Genomic DNA, 14,908 nt, shown 5'->3' with positions numbered 1-14,908 from the left:
ATTGCCAGACTCCTTATGATTATTTGTGTGGAGCCCTGAGCCTCCCGCCTTATGTTAAATGGGAATATTCTAAGAACATCCATTTAGTTCACGCTTATACCATTTCCTTTTCTGACCCACCCCCACTTCTCACTCCACTTTTCTCTTCATTACTTATTTATTGACTTTAAGCAAGAAGAGTTCTCTAAATTGGATCGACCAGCTCATTCAGCAGTGAGGCTAGCTGAAGAAGGGAGGCTAGGATTTGGGGGTGAGCCCAAATGAGGTCACTGCAACATGGAGGCCTGTAATGAAAGGGCAGAGGGCCAGATGGGGTTATCGCCTGCTTTGTTTTAATTACCTTTCTAAGGCTTCTGTGGCAGCCGCAAACTCTGCCTAGCAATCCTTCCACAGTGCAGTTGCCCTGCTGCGTTTAACACATTCACTTACAAAATGCCAATTGATTTATGTGACTTTTGAAAACAGCAACCGCTGTTCTCATCTCTTCTGATATTTAATCCTCAGCCATGGCAGAATCGCTAATGACAGGTCCTGTAACACCCACAGTTCTGACGACAATGCTGAGAGATCTTGGGCATTGCTGCCTCTGGCTACCAATTCTAAGGTCTTCCTCATCCACTTCTTATGGAATCATCCAGAAAACAGATGCCTGCGGAATTTTTTTTTTTTTATTCCAAAGGACTCTTCTGAGGTCTTTTTTTTCTGGTTTTACCTCCTTGCCTATTCTTTCTTGCACCCTTAGAAAAATAAAAATGAAGACAGTGAGTCCTTGCTTTATGACATCATGCTGTATCATACTAACTTTCTGCAGCCTCTACTACAGCGTTTGAATTACCACCAATGTATATATTACACATTTAATCCACATGTAGCCCCAGGCTCTTAGCAACTCCATATTTCTGGGTGCCTAAGGAACGTACTCTCCAGGATGTTCCAAGAAAACCTGATACCAACCACATGAAGAATGTAACTCATTACCTTCACTCCAGGTTAAGCACTCCTTCCTAATTTCCCAAGTGGTGCCAATTGCATTCAAACCCAGGAAGTCATTAGCTTTCAACATACACACTGCATTAGAATATTGTTCGTACTTAAGAAAACTCAAATGGACTACAAGAGACCCTGGGGCAAGCAAAGGTCCAAGTAAGTGTCACACATTCCTTTCTTCTGCCCTCACAGACGTCACTCTTTCCCACTGAGCCCAGACGCTGCCTCAATATCTTTCTCAACATCATGCTCCAGGAAGCCACTGCCTATTAGTCAAGATTGATGATGACTATTTGTCATCCCTGAAGAACCATCTTCACTGTCAATAGCAATTCACAGGGCAGCTTATCACAAAACATTTTAGGATTCAGCACCAAGGAACTGATAGTAAGTGTAAGTGGTATTGATATAAAAAGTATAAAAAGGACTTTAAATAAATAGAATTTCCATGGGATTCCATGCTTATATGCCATGTTTTCTCCAGAAATGAAAGAAAGAAGGAGCAGGGGGTAGGGAAGGAAGGAAGGAAGGGAGGGAGGAAGGAAGGAAGGAAGGGAGGAAGGAAGAGAGGGAGGAAGGGAAGAGAGAGAAGGAAGGAAAAAACAAATGATAAAAAATGGCATTTTAATCAGTGCCTTGAGGGTGCCAGAAGGCTCCATTGAGCCTTCATTGAGATGCAGGGGTACCAAACAGTAATTCCAGAGTCTGCACACCACCCCTCACAACCTAGCATATGTCCTGCTATCACAGCATGATGCTCATTTCTCTTGCATGGAAAACTCTATTTCAAGCAGGCTAACCAGATTGCCACGCCCTTTCACAATTTGCCAGCCCTGGTTTTCTGCGCTTGTGTTTTTCAGCTTCCTACAAACTCACTTCTCCCAGTAAGTCTTTCCTAATACCAGATGTCCATTCTACACTGTAGCTCCTTTGCTAGCTGCTGGCATTTGTGTGCACCAGTGGCTTTGGTGGGACCTCTATAAATAAGTAGGTGGTGCTAAACTTCTAAATTCCCAACTTGTTTTCTCATATATTGCTTCATTTGATTCTTTCATTAAGAAGTTAAGTGGACAGCCCTTATAAAAACTGAAGGCTATCTTTTACTTTCTTTATCTGTAACTGAGTTGCATTGCTTTGGAAACTCCCTGAGTTTCTCATTCTCAAACTCCCATTTGATACTCAGTAGACAGAAATAGAGTGGCTTCTGAGAGCTAAGAGTCCAGCTAACTATAGCATCTCGTGGCAGCCTACCGACAAAAGTAGATATGCCTAGTCAGAAACATGGGCTCCAGAAGCCCACAGACCGGTTCGAACCTCCGCTCTCCTTAATCACATTATGTACCTGGGCAATTTCCTCTAGGGTCTTCTCTAAACCTGGATTTCCATCTGTAAGCACTCTAACACAGTATTGTGAATTAAATGAGATAATATCTGAGTCACCTAGCACAGTGCCTAGTATGTGTTTATTAAATAGCATCTTCTTCAACAGTCACTCTGCAATATTTCTGAAGCACTCCAGCATCCAGCATCATGCTGCACGATAGGGAGGGGTACAATGATGAGCAAAACCAGATGTGGTCCCTACAATGGAAGATTAGCTATTATCAATACAATTTCCCTTGAAAAAACAGAATGTAGGGAATCCTGATTCCAAGCCTAGCATTTAGAAAGGCAGGACCGTTTCTAAAAACTGACACCAAATAGGAGGTAAGTAATGGTTAAGTATGAGTACAATAACAGAATGTCATGCCCCAGGAATAAAAAGGATGTGTAGATGGCAGCTTCCGGCTGGATGCTGAGCTCAAACTGTCAGCTAGCTGATTTTTTGTATGTGAAAGCAAAAATACAAACGATAATGAATTGGATCTCTCTGGATGCCAAGAAAAATGATGCCAGGGCGTTCTTCTTCATTTGGCTTATGCTCATTCATAGAGCCAAAGCCAGTTGTGAATCTTTCCTGGCATTGTGCATGCCTCTGGTTTCTGGGTACTAACTACACCCTTTAGGGCTGCAGAAGGCATGGGGCCAATTTGCATAATCCACACCCTGTTGTGTCTTCCTATTCAAATGGGGAACATTTCTCCAGCAGAGTAACCAACCCCTTCCTTTCCTTATAGCTCAATATCTCAATAGTTAAATGCCTCATTCTCTAGAGAACTCTTTCTTCTTTCATTTCCAATCCTCAAACTCTTCTTTAAAATCATGCCTATTTTATCACCATTGTGTCTCTTCAATGTAGTGTTCCTCCCTGTGTCTCTTTATTCTCCTATGATTGCTGCTTCTGAGGACTGTGTCTGCCCCCACCCCTGTCTTCTTTCAGACACAGATCATTTACCACTCCCTTCAACCCTCTCATGATGGGTGGGCGGTAAGAGGTTGGATAAGTGGTTTCACCCTTTGGACAGAAACACTGTCAAATACTAAAGGATCTCTCAGGTGGGATGTGAGGCTGAGCAACCAAACTTCAAAGGACCTAGAGAGAGACATGGCTGGAAATATAAACAGAACCCCATCATAGGCATATTTCCAGGGTTTCTCGCTCCCATTTTTTTAGCATGTTTGTGTAGAACGTGATGTGCAAAAAAAAAAAAAAAAAAAAAAAAAAAAAAAAAAGTAGGGAAGGAAGCAAACACAGGAACAGGTAAGTATGTCCTTAGGGAAAAAAAAAAAAAAAAAGAAAAGAAAACATGAAACGTACTGTAAGAACAGAAACTTGTTACAGCATTTGAAGTTAGCACAGGAAACTTCAAATGGCATCATTGATTTGCAATCCTTTTTTTCTTTTATTTTTAGAGGTGGAAGTTCATAGCTTGCTTTCGCTCATCCTGTTCACTCTTCTTTCCAGCCACAGGCCCACACAAACACACACATGCCTTGCAAGACACGTTCCACTTCTTTGCTTTTCCTTCATCTGTATGTGTGTTTATGTTAAAGGTAATGTGTTTACAGCAACTTGTAAATATTCAAATTTAGAAGAGCCAAAGAAGATGTCAACCCCATTTCAAACCCATCTTCCCTTCTGTGAAAGAATGATCTACAGGGATGTTATACTAAGATTCTTCTCAGAATAGTGGGGAAAAAATGATTTGTCCATTTCCTAACATGTATAAGCCCTTGGAATTCTACATTTTTAAAGTCCTAAAATGCTCAAATTTTAACAAGTTTTCTAAATTTTATTTCCTGTATCTCTAATAAAGGAAAAGAAAAATATCATAATGATTATTAGGATAGTAGTCTTTCTTTTTTTTTAATTTCAAATAGGGCACTTGTCATCTCTGCAGATTTTTCAAGAATAGGCCTGCTCTGTTTAGTAAGCAAATATTTGGGTGTTAGTGAATTTGTATGCTGTTTCCTAAAAGTTCAAGTGAATGGTTATATGTAAATAAACAGTTGTTTGTCTATATGTGTCTGTGTATGTGGGAAGGAGAAGGAGAGGAATGGGAGAGAGAGAGGAAGGAGAGAAAGGGAGAGAGAGCAGTGCCATGGAAATATATTTAATTTTAAATGGCTGCTTGCTTACAAAGGCCTGATTGACCTTGGAAATCTAAATGACTTGTTCAGTCAACACTGAAGTCCCCATGATTCACCAAAGCACAGAACTCTAAAGCTGCTATACTCAGAAGGTGGCACCTGGCATACTTTAATTGGCATTATTCCTGGCTGATTTGCCTCTGCTTTAGGGAGCACAGAAGAGAACACTTTCCTCTTGCCATTAGCTCTAGGCCCTTCTTTCTGACTTATGAAGAAATATTAAAAGAACTAATATGTACAATTTGAGTAAACAGTGACTAAGAGGGGATATGCTAATTATGTGCAAGAGTTTGAAAGGTGCATACACTGAGGAGGACGAGAAGTTATTTAGCCTGGTAGCTGAATATTGCCAGGAGACACAAAAGCACATTAAGCAAAGGGAGATTTAAACTAAACACCAGATCCCAGAATAAATATAACACTCGGCGACGTGAGCAAGCTTGTGGAAATAGGTTGAGATGTTTAAAATACCAGAATATTGAAATTTGCATTTCAAGTAAACATTTATACAAGGGCAGAAAGTAATAGATAGGAACAAGAGGAAGGCCCACGTTGTAGCCAGAGGGCTTTATTCCAGCAGAGAACTCAACAACAGGTTAAGTGTCACACTCCATTCCCAGAGCCTTCTTAAGGTTGAGAGACTAAAGGGGAAATGGGGACAGCACCCTTGGGTTGAGAGCAGCTAGTCAGAGTGAACTGAAAACATGGAGGGGAAAGGTGGCCTGAGGGGGACAGACACACAAGGGCAAAGGGAGAGGAGCAAGAGAATCCAAGGGCATTTTAGAATTCTGACTCGAGATTAACAACATGTACTCCATGCTTTGAACAAAAAACTGCAGTTGGTCATGGTGACTGTTTCCACCTGGGAGCTCTGTTAGTATTGCCATACCTTCTTTTGAAGCAATAACTCCACACAGCAAATACATCCTTAGGACATGGCCAGAGATGCCCCATCCGGCTTTTCAACAGCAGAAGATTCAGCATACCTTTTCTTCCCCAGTAAAAGAGTACTCTGTGAGGATCATTAAAAGGAGTGGATTGATATACTAGCTTCTCCTATAGACATACTGAGCTACCTTTCGATACTGAATTCTCTTAAGCTATATGATTTATTGACTCTGACTTTAGTTTCTGCTTGTGTTTCTTAATTCAGCTCAGCTAACTCCACCAACTAATCTGAGCCAAATTCTGTGCAACAGAAAAGCTCCCATTTCCTCTCAGATCACTATGGATTAATAAGAAGTGTTCAAGTGAAATAGGACAGATAATGTGTTGTGGGCAAAGTCTCCTGTGGGTGTAAGAAAAATAGACGAACAAGAGGTGGTAGGCAATATAAAAGTTTCAGCTGAAGGATCCAAGGGGTCAAGGAAGAATGACAAGTAGGTTCCAGAGGTGTTGTTTAATATTTTAAATTCTTATCAAGCTTGTTAGATGAAGGAAGAACAGCCAGTTTCTCTTGCCTGTATTTGGTTTGCACACTGAGACTCCCCACTCTAGTGAAGCAGCTGTGTATGTGTGTGCTGGGGAATGAGGCAGTCAGCAGAGTGGAGCAGAGCTATCACGGGAGAAGCAAATGATCATCCTGCCTTATGGTTGGGGCCCATAAGAGAAACTCCCTTTCATCTTCAGGTGGTATTGGGGTAAGTCTTCCTGGAGATGTGGGATTGAAAATTCATCTGGTGAGGATCTGTTTTATTATCCACTTACCTGGAAAAACTGGATTATTAATACCTACATTGGCATGTAAGAATCCCAGGTCCAAAACCCAATAAACACCACTTTATTTTCTCTGGTTCATCTTAATGTTTACTCTCACAGGTGCCACCTTCCCAAACCTGTAGGGCCTTCATTTGTACTGCTAAAAGTCATCTTTCCCTCTCCTGAAACAGGTTTATATCTTTCAGAAATTCAAACTGCAAGGTAAGGGTTCACTACCCACCATTTCTAGGTATTTCATGGGAATCAAAAAAGACTTCAGTGTTGTTAGCCATCTCTAAGAAGACTGCACTTGTTCTCTCTTTCACTGACAGCTCAGTACCTACTCAGGAATGAGGTTGATGGGTGTGGGGGCAGGGCATGGGAGAAATCCTACACCATTCCGATATCGTTTTGAACCCTCCTTTCATTACGATCCACCATGATTCTCAAAATCAGTAATGTTGTCTTACTGTCAATCCCACTTCTGCACTCCAGATTTTTTAACGAGTTTACACCTATTTTGGCCTGCAGTTGTCAACATTACCATTTATCTTCAGGGTATTTGTATTTGGCTACAAGATTTTAGCATCAATTAGCTGGCATGACTCTCAAGTCCATAGTTGCAAGTATGTAGGAATGAATTTTTTTTCCTCCAAGTCCAAATTCTTACTGGCTCATCCAATAGAGTGGACTATTACCCTTCCTAAGGTTTCTGTTTTCTTTCCTACCATATTCTACTTCTGTGGCATGTGAAGTCACATCTGACTGCTTGCCTAAATGTGGAGAAGAAGAAAGGTGAAAACACAGAGGAAAAAAATCTTTTACAGATAATACGCAGTTATTTACTTAATAGACTAATTCTAAAACATTTTCAGTAGAAGCATGTGCTAGATAATGTGCAGGACCAGAACCATATATTTCTATATAACTACTGTCCTTTATTGTTGAGATTGCATAGTTTCCTCAGTACTAGTGATAGTGACAATTGACAAAAGACTCGAAGCTTGGCTGACAGTTGTGTTATAGGATGTTATCAAAGAAGCCCTATGTTCTATTGGGAGTCTAGTTAACAGGTTTGGCTGACATATTTAGACAGTGAATTTGTCTCTGTGCTAGTTGTCTGTTATGTTGATTTGGCCATTGGGGAATTTCCAGAAAAGGAAAACAGCTTGTGGCATTTGTGCAAAGCTATTAATTGGTACCATTTAGTGTAGGATGACCGGGAGCAAGATTTCTTCACAGGCGCAGGACGGTGTCCTTTAGCAGGCTCCCAGGCTGTTCCATCTTAACCTGACAGCAGTGGGATTTGTAATCTAGGGTGAGGAGGGTTCAATTTAGCCAGAATTAAAGTCCATTGGCTTTTTTGGCCAACCTTTTTCCCTGCTCAATCCCCTTTCTTCTTCACCTTCTTTTCTTCCCTTTCCCTTTCCTCCCCTCCCCTTCTTCTTCTCCCCACCCCATCCCTCTCCAGGAAGAAACTCATTTAATCAATTATGCTCCACATAAGGGGTGTTAAAGAAGGCTGCCTATCTTGAAATTTCATTACTAAATGGACACATCCAACTTTGTGGGACTGTCCAAAAAGGCCTCCAGACCCCTAATCCTAACTGATTAAGCCAACGATATTGAGCTCCTTACCACTCACGCCCATGTGACACAGTCTGTCACAAAGCACAGCATCAGCAGTGTATTCTTATGGATCTGGTCCATAGCCTGAAAGCCTCAGTAATGATGTAGTTTGATACTGAGCAAGGAAACCATAACTGCAAGACAGGGTTTTGAACATGACCTTTGTGAACAGAATTCCTCATAATCTAAGGGAGAAGAGTGACAGTTTCTCAAAAGGAAGCCACTTGTCCTAATAACAACTGGTGGGAAGAGTGCTTTGCTGCATGGTGTAATTGATGATATCAGTGCTTCAACAGTAGTGCCTCTGAGCCCTTACAACCATGTGCACCTGCCCCCAACTCCCACTTTGTTCTGAGCTCTTAACCAATGACTGATGGGTGGATGTCTGTCCCCCTCATGGGTGTAGATGCATTAACACTTCAGCTTCCTGACTTTTGGTCAGGACAACTTTAAGTGGGGTATGTGCTCTCCCCAGAGCTCCCTGAGGGATTAAGCCAAGTTGTCCTGTATGGGATGTGACCTCTACCCTCTTGTGGCTTCTTTCTCATCGAGGTCCCATTTTCCTACTTCCCTACTGGTTTTTCCTGAGAACACTTCCTCCAGAATCACTTTCATGTGACTCTTTGTCTTTGGTGGGGTCCGCTTCTGTGGAACGTTACCTCCGACAAATACATTGTCAAAGTATTAAAAATCCATGTGTATTTTCTGCTTCTGGAAAAAAAAATAGGTGTTCTGCTGCACATTGTAAACCTAAAAAACAGTCATGCAAATCTCCATTTTTCAGGGAGAGAATTTGAAGGAGAAGAAGAATATCTGGAGATCCTCGGCATCACCAGGGAGCAGTCAGGCAAATATGAGTGCAAAGCTGCCAATGAAGTCTCTTCAGCAGATGTCAAACAAGTCAAGGTCACTGTGAACTGTGAGTATGGCAAAAGCCAGCAGGTGCAGTGTGCCCAGGGCCCACCTCCACCACTAGCAAGCTCTAAAGATCCCATTAGCAAAAGAACATTGCATTTCAAGCAGACACGCCTCTGGTCAGGGATACACATTTATACATTGGACATATCCAAGGGCAGGACGTGGCCTTTGAATTTGATAAATCAACTCTACCAACTCTAAATATAACCCATAATGCATTTAACAATACAGTCTGTCTTTTACTCAGACTACAGAATTAAGAAAACATGATCAGACAGCACTAGCATATCTGGCAATCACTATTCTGGTCTTTGTGGAGAACAAGGTCATACCACCTTGGAAAAAGAAACAATTCATATCTGCTTAAACTGGAATTTCTATCTTATTGCATTGTTTGTCAGAAGGGAATAACCTATCCTCTGCTGTTTAGCTAATTGGCCTTGAGAATAAATTCAAGTCGCTGGTCAGATATCACGTGTCCCCGATGGCTACTAGGGATACCTGATAAATTAATTTGGTTATCTATTTGTCCCAAAGTATGGGCATTAGAAACGAAGATTTCACTAAGATGCATAGGTAATGGGCATACTTTGAACTTCTCAGATGAAAGGATCCTTAGATGTAGTTCAAAAGACAGGGGGTGGGGGTGGATCCATATGATGTGTGTCACCCAGCAAAGGAATAAAGAGAATTCGTTTACCCTGTTCAGTTAAGAGTGACTTTTCACATCACTCAAATTCAAGTTCCCACATCACACAATTGTGGCTAGTGACAGGAACAAAGGGATGTCCTAACACTTCTTCCCTCCTATGCACACACACACACACACACACACACACACACACAAATACATACCCTACACACCCATATATACATATCCACATATAACACACATACATGCACATGCAGGCACAAAGGCATACAGAGACACATGCACAATCACATTGACCCACATTTGAAGATATACTTCAGACCATGACAAGTTCCTTTCCATTATCTTAAGTCCTCCATGCAGTTACCTATATACCAGTGATCCAAATTAAGTCCCTGTCATGGTGTACATAATAGACTCCATTTTAGGGTTTGAGACACAGAAGCCCCAGGAGGTAAAAATTGCCTTTCCAGTGTGAAAGCAAGTGTAAGAAAAGGGATTCAGACTCTGGCCCATTTGATTCTAAAGCCCATGCTCTCAGGAGAAAGAGGAAGACAAGGAGTTTTCAATTCTTAATACCTACCACGTGCAGCACTGGACTGATGGGTTTATATTTGTCATTTAATTCACACAGTAAACTCCTGAGAAAAATATCATTAGGTTGACTTTAAAATTCTGGGAACTGAGGCATAAAGAGGTGAGGAAACTTGCCTAAGGTGACCTGGTCCACACTGGGCTGCACCATTTCCCAATGCCCTATTTTAACCTTGCAGCCTTCTGAGACAGACAGTGAAATCTCCTTCACACCATACCTAGAAGAATCCAATACCTAGGACTCTGCCATAGACACTTATGGAAATCATTTCCAAGAAGCAAGGGGTACATCTGATGAGCTCTGAAGTGCTTTTATCCTGTAGCTGTCTGCGATTTTTTTTAGTAATAGAGTTTTGAAATGCCAGTATTACCATTCTTTTTCAGTGCTGGGTGTGTTTCAAAGACACATTAATGATCTCAATGTTATAAAATGCTTTAGGACCTTTTTTTCACATGAAAGGCAATTTCTCTGGGTGTTTATATAAGTTTATAATTAGGTTAGTTAGGTTCTTTTATGTACACAGAGCCGTGCCATCATCTTCCACCTCTTCTCTGACTTTTAGAGTTAAGATTTCATTTTCTCTTAATTGACCTTCATCTTAATTAGATTTCTGAAAGTCCAATCATGGAGTACATAGAAAATATTTATGCTTCCATTGTGTGAAACATCAAAGTGGTCTGCATTGCAGATGGTTCCCAAGATCAAAGCCAGCCGCCTGGGCCCTATTATTATTAGCGCAATTAGTCTGACATTGCTCCTTTTTGACTGTCCCCATAGTGTAACTTAGAGCAGCAGAAAATACTGATAATTTTCAAGAAAGGCTTTTATGAAGATGTGAGCTTTTCCTAGTGTTGAGTGAACCATGGAAGAATATAGGCAGAACCTTAAGATTCTGAAAATATACCTAATAACAAATCACACAGAGATTTATAATGAGCTTAAACATCCTGTATGTCCTAACCAGCAGCACCTGGCACATGCCTGACCTTATAAAAATTGCTAAGTGAATGTTTACTGAGTGAGTAGGTAAAAAACTCATAGGTAAACTCTGCTTTTGTAACATTTCTCCAAACTTTGCGAATGATATCAGTCACATATTAGAAAATATATTTAGTATCAATTTCCTTTGTGATCACCTTTTTACCAACACTTCATAAGCTATGTTTATATTATATTAAAACAACTAGCCATTGTACCTGTTGGTCTGTTCATACAATTTGTCCTATTTAAATGTAGTTGTATTAAGTAGATGAAGACTCCCAAGATTAAATTACAGAATCAGGTCTGGCTAGCAGAACTTGTTCCTACTGTGAAAAATCCAGTGTTTACCTTCATCACTTGATCTGAGCCTACCTGGTATGAAAGTGTCCCATTATTTAAATGGATTCCTCTTCCTTTTCAAAACGCAGGGCTTGGAATTAGTTCAGGGGATCAGGATGGCTAAGATAAATAGTGGCTGAATAGATTATTGTAATGAAACAGACCCTGAGTACCACTGCAAAAAAAAAAATCCCAATGTTGACAATTTTCTTCTATGAGCATTTCATTGATTCATTTACTCAGTTGCCAACAGATATTTGTTGCAGGGCACTGAAATCCTAGAGCACTAAACAAGAGCTGTAGACAACAACAGTTTGTGTCCTGTTTACCTCATAAGCTGGATTCTACCGTCTTTCCTTTTTGCTTCTCTTGGATAATCCTTCTCCACAGTTGGTTTATAACATTACATATAGCCATTTGACATGCAAAATCTATTTTCTAAGTAGCAAGAGGTCCTGGAGTTTCAGAAGCTAAATTATTGACCTGAAATCTCTTCAACTAAATAAGCTTACTACTAGTACAATAGACAGGACTTCTGGCTTCCTGTATCTTACTTACAGTACAGCTGCTAATTTCTTCCAGACACCAGCCCTAGGGACAACTAGCCTCTCCTAACAGATTCTATGTGTAAGCCTTCAATTTCAGTTCTCACAGCGTATTAAAAGTACCTACTTATGGGTTTACCTCATCTTGGTGCCCAATGTCCTAAGGATAACATCTTGTGCATAGTAAATGTTCAATAAAAGCAGACTGTTAAGTTTATTTGGACTCTTCTTGTACTGAAATCTTTTCCTATTTCTGCAGAAATTCTTCTCCAAAGCTGCCCCTAGCTCTCAAACCTTCCTTCCATCCCATTAACCAGCTAATATTCCTACTTTCCACCTTCCCACAACTATATCTCCAATCAGGTTCACACTATCATGCTATAACTTTTTCCTCTACTTACTTCTCTTTGAACTCAGCTCTGCTTCCACACTGGTATCCAGAGCTACCCAACACAGATGCTGAGGGACATGGATGCTGGCATTTCTAAAGCTCACCCTTACCTTTGATAGCCATTTATTAGAGGGGCAGAGGTTACCTACCATAGAGTCCACAGTTGGGATTGCAGACATCCATTGTCTCCAGGTAATATATATGTATTTTAACTGAACTCTTCAGTGCTTTGATTCAAAAATCACCTAATGATGAGACTTTAGGAAAATAACTGCTCAACATGGAACCAGACTGGCTACTTTCTCTGGATATTCATAGCTACAGCTATTCATTTTCCATGCCAATGGAAATGCTTATTCTTATATTTGGGATAGTTTCAGTAAGCACATGTCCTAATGTTCATGACTCTATTATGGGACCTTCAGAGGAAATATTCAGTAAGAATCCAGAGTACTGCAATCTTCCACCATAATTTTGCAATGTGAACAGGAATCATAATTTTCTGAATTCCTTCAGTGTACCAAGACTGTTAGAAATTTTGTATGATTCACTGTAATCATCACATCAACAGTGGCTAACCAAGGAGGGAGGTATATTGGGCCTGACCTGCCCCAGCAAAGAGGAGTATTTACTTTATCACTGAAATTGTTTAGTATGTTTGGTTTAGTATTACTGGAACATGGTGATTTAACAACAACAAAAAAAGACAACTTTCGGTTAGTTCTATTATTGTTTCTAAATTCTTTGGCGACAGTACCTTTCTTATTGCCTACATTTTCTGCTCCTCCCCCCTTGGTCTGCCATTGCACACCAACCCGGGAAGACAATCAGATTATCCCTCTGCAGAGAGGACAAAAACAGAGCTTAGAGAATATAAGCATTCTTGGCCACAAAATCAAAGAACTTGTGAATAGTAGATAAAGTTGGGATTCTAACCAAGATCTAACTCCAAAGCCCTCTTTCCTTCTAAACTACCATGTGAATAATAGTAATAAAAATAATAAATGTAGGACCCCTGGGTGGCTCAGTTGGTTAAACTGACTTCAGCTCAGGTCATGATCTCACAGATTGTGAGTTCAAGTCACGCAACCCCACTTTGGGTGAGCAGGAGCCCCACACTGAGTGAACATGAGCCCCACTTTGGGTGAGCCCCACTTCTCTCTCTCTATCTCTCTCTCTCTGCCTTTCACTCATTTGCACCCTCTCTCTCTCAATAATAATAATAATAATAATAAATGTAATCACCTCAAGTATTAAGCATGCTCTCATATACATGATTTCATTTGATCTTTACGTCAAACCTGTGAGACAGATCACAGGGGCCATCATCTACATTCAGAGGTAAGGGGCTCCACGAGATCAACATGTCATCTCTAGGAGATGACAACCTAAGTGGCACAGGCAGAAATTGAGCCCACAACTCCTAATTTCTAATGCAGGTTTATACCTACTATGTACTGCATGTTCTGCTATTTTTGGTACCCTTTAATATTAAGCAGATGTAGAACATTTACTTTTTAAGCTACCATTATGCTCCCCTAAGTGGTATTTTTCCTTATTAGGAATTCATTTCTTTTTATTTATTTATTTATTTATTATTTTTTTTTTAATCAGTGTTTTCTTTTGTTTAATGTTTATTTGTTTTTGAAAGAGCTAATGAGCACATGAGCGGGGAGAGGGCAGAGAAACAGGGGGACAGAAGATCCAAAGCAGGCTCTGCACTGACAGCAGAAAGCCTTATGCGGGGCTCAAACTCACAAACCATGAGATCATGACCTGAGCCAAAGTCAGACACTTAACTGACTGAGCCACCCAGGTGCCCCAGGAATTTATTTATTTATTTATTTATTTATTTATTTATTTATTTATTTTAGGAATTCATTTATTTTTAAAGGAACTCATTCAAATGGAAGCCCAGAGAGGTCAAAGCATGAGCTTCAAAACATTGGTTCAAATCTAAACTCCATCAAATTCTGGCTATGTGAATTTGGACAAGTTATTAACCCTCTGTATATCTGTCTTCTCATTTATAAACTAGGGTTAATAATCCTTACCTCCAACAGCTACTATTTGGATAAAAAGAACATCTAAAGCCTAGAAAAGTGCTAACACATGGTAAATGCTCACAAATTGAGATCTTTACTAAGAATTTTGTTCTTTTTATATTATTATTCCAAAATTTAGGATGATTAAATAAATGATACTCTGTTTGCCAAGCCATTGTCATTGTCATCCTATTCATTCTAATCGAAAGACTCTTGTTATTAGTGATATAAGAAGAAGAAAGTCCTGGGGCACCTGGGTGGCTCAGTCAGTTAAGTGTCAACTCTTGGTGTCAACTCAGGTCATGATGTCATGGTTCATGAGACGGAGCCCCATGTCTGGCTCTGTGCTGACAGCATAGAACCTGCCTAGGATTCTCTCTCTCCCTCTCTCCCTGCCCCTTTCACACTTGCACATGTGCTCTCTCTTTCTCTCAAAATAAATAAACATTAAAAAAAGAAAAAGAAAGTCCTTATTAACAGAATTTTTAAGTAATGAAAACTGGAAGAGTCCTTTGAAAATTGTAGGCTACTCTAAAATCACATAAAGGATTACAATGGACCTCTGTGCAGCATTTTTATTAAGCCACATTTAATTTT

General features: G+C 40.2%; 1 protein-coding gene across 3 annotated transcripts in view; it reads left to right on the top strand.

Annotated features, from left to right (window-relative positions):
- LOC122492270 (limbic system associated membrane protein) overlaps nt 1–14,908 on the top strand; it is a 660,170-nt gene that overhangs the window by 601,603 nt on the left and 43,659 nt on the right. For all 3 annotated transcript variants that reach the window (XM_043595989.1, XM_043595988.1, XM_043595990.1), the window contains exon 4: nt 8,630–8,764. In XM_043595989.1, coding sequence (XP_043451924.1) covers nt 8,630–8,764 — 135 coding nt within the window. The remainder of the gene's footprint in view (nt 1–8,629; nt 8,765–14,908) is intronic.

This window comes from Prionailurus bengalensis, chromosome C2 (genome assembly GCF_016509475.1).
Source record: "Prionailurus bengalensis isolate Pbe53 chromosome C2, Fcat_Pben_1.1_paternal_pri, whole genome shotgun sequence".
Taxonomy (NCBI): Eukaryota; Metazoa; Chordata; class Mammalia; order Carnivora; family Felidae; genus Prionailurus; species Prionailurus bengalensis.
The sequence above is the reverse complement of the archived record's forward strand: the minus strand, read 5'-3'. Positions and strand labels throughout refer to the sequence as shown.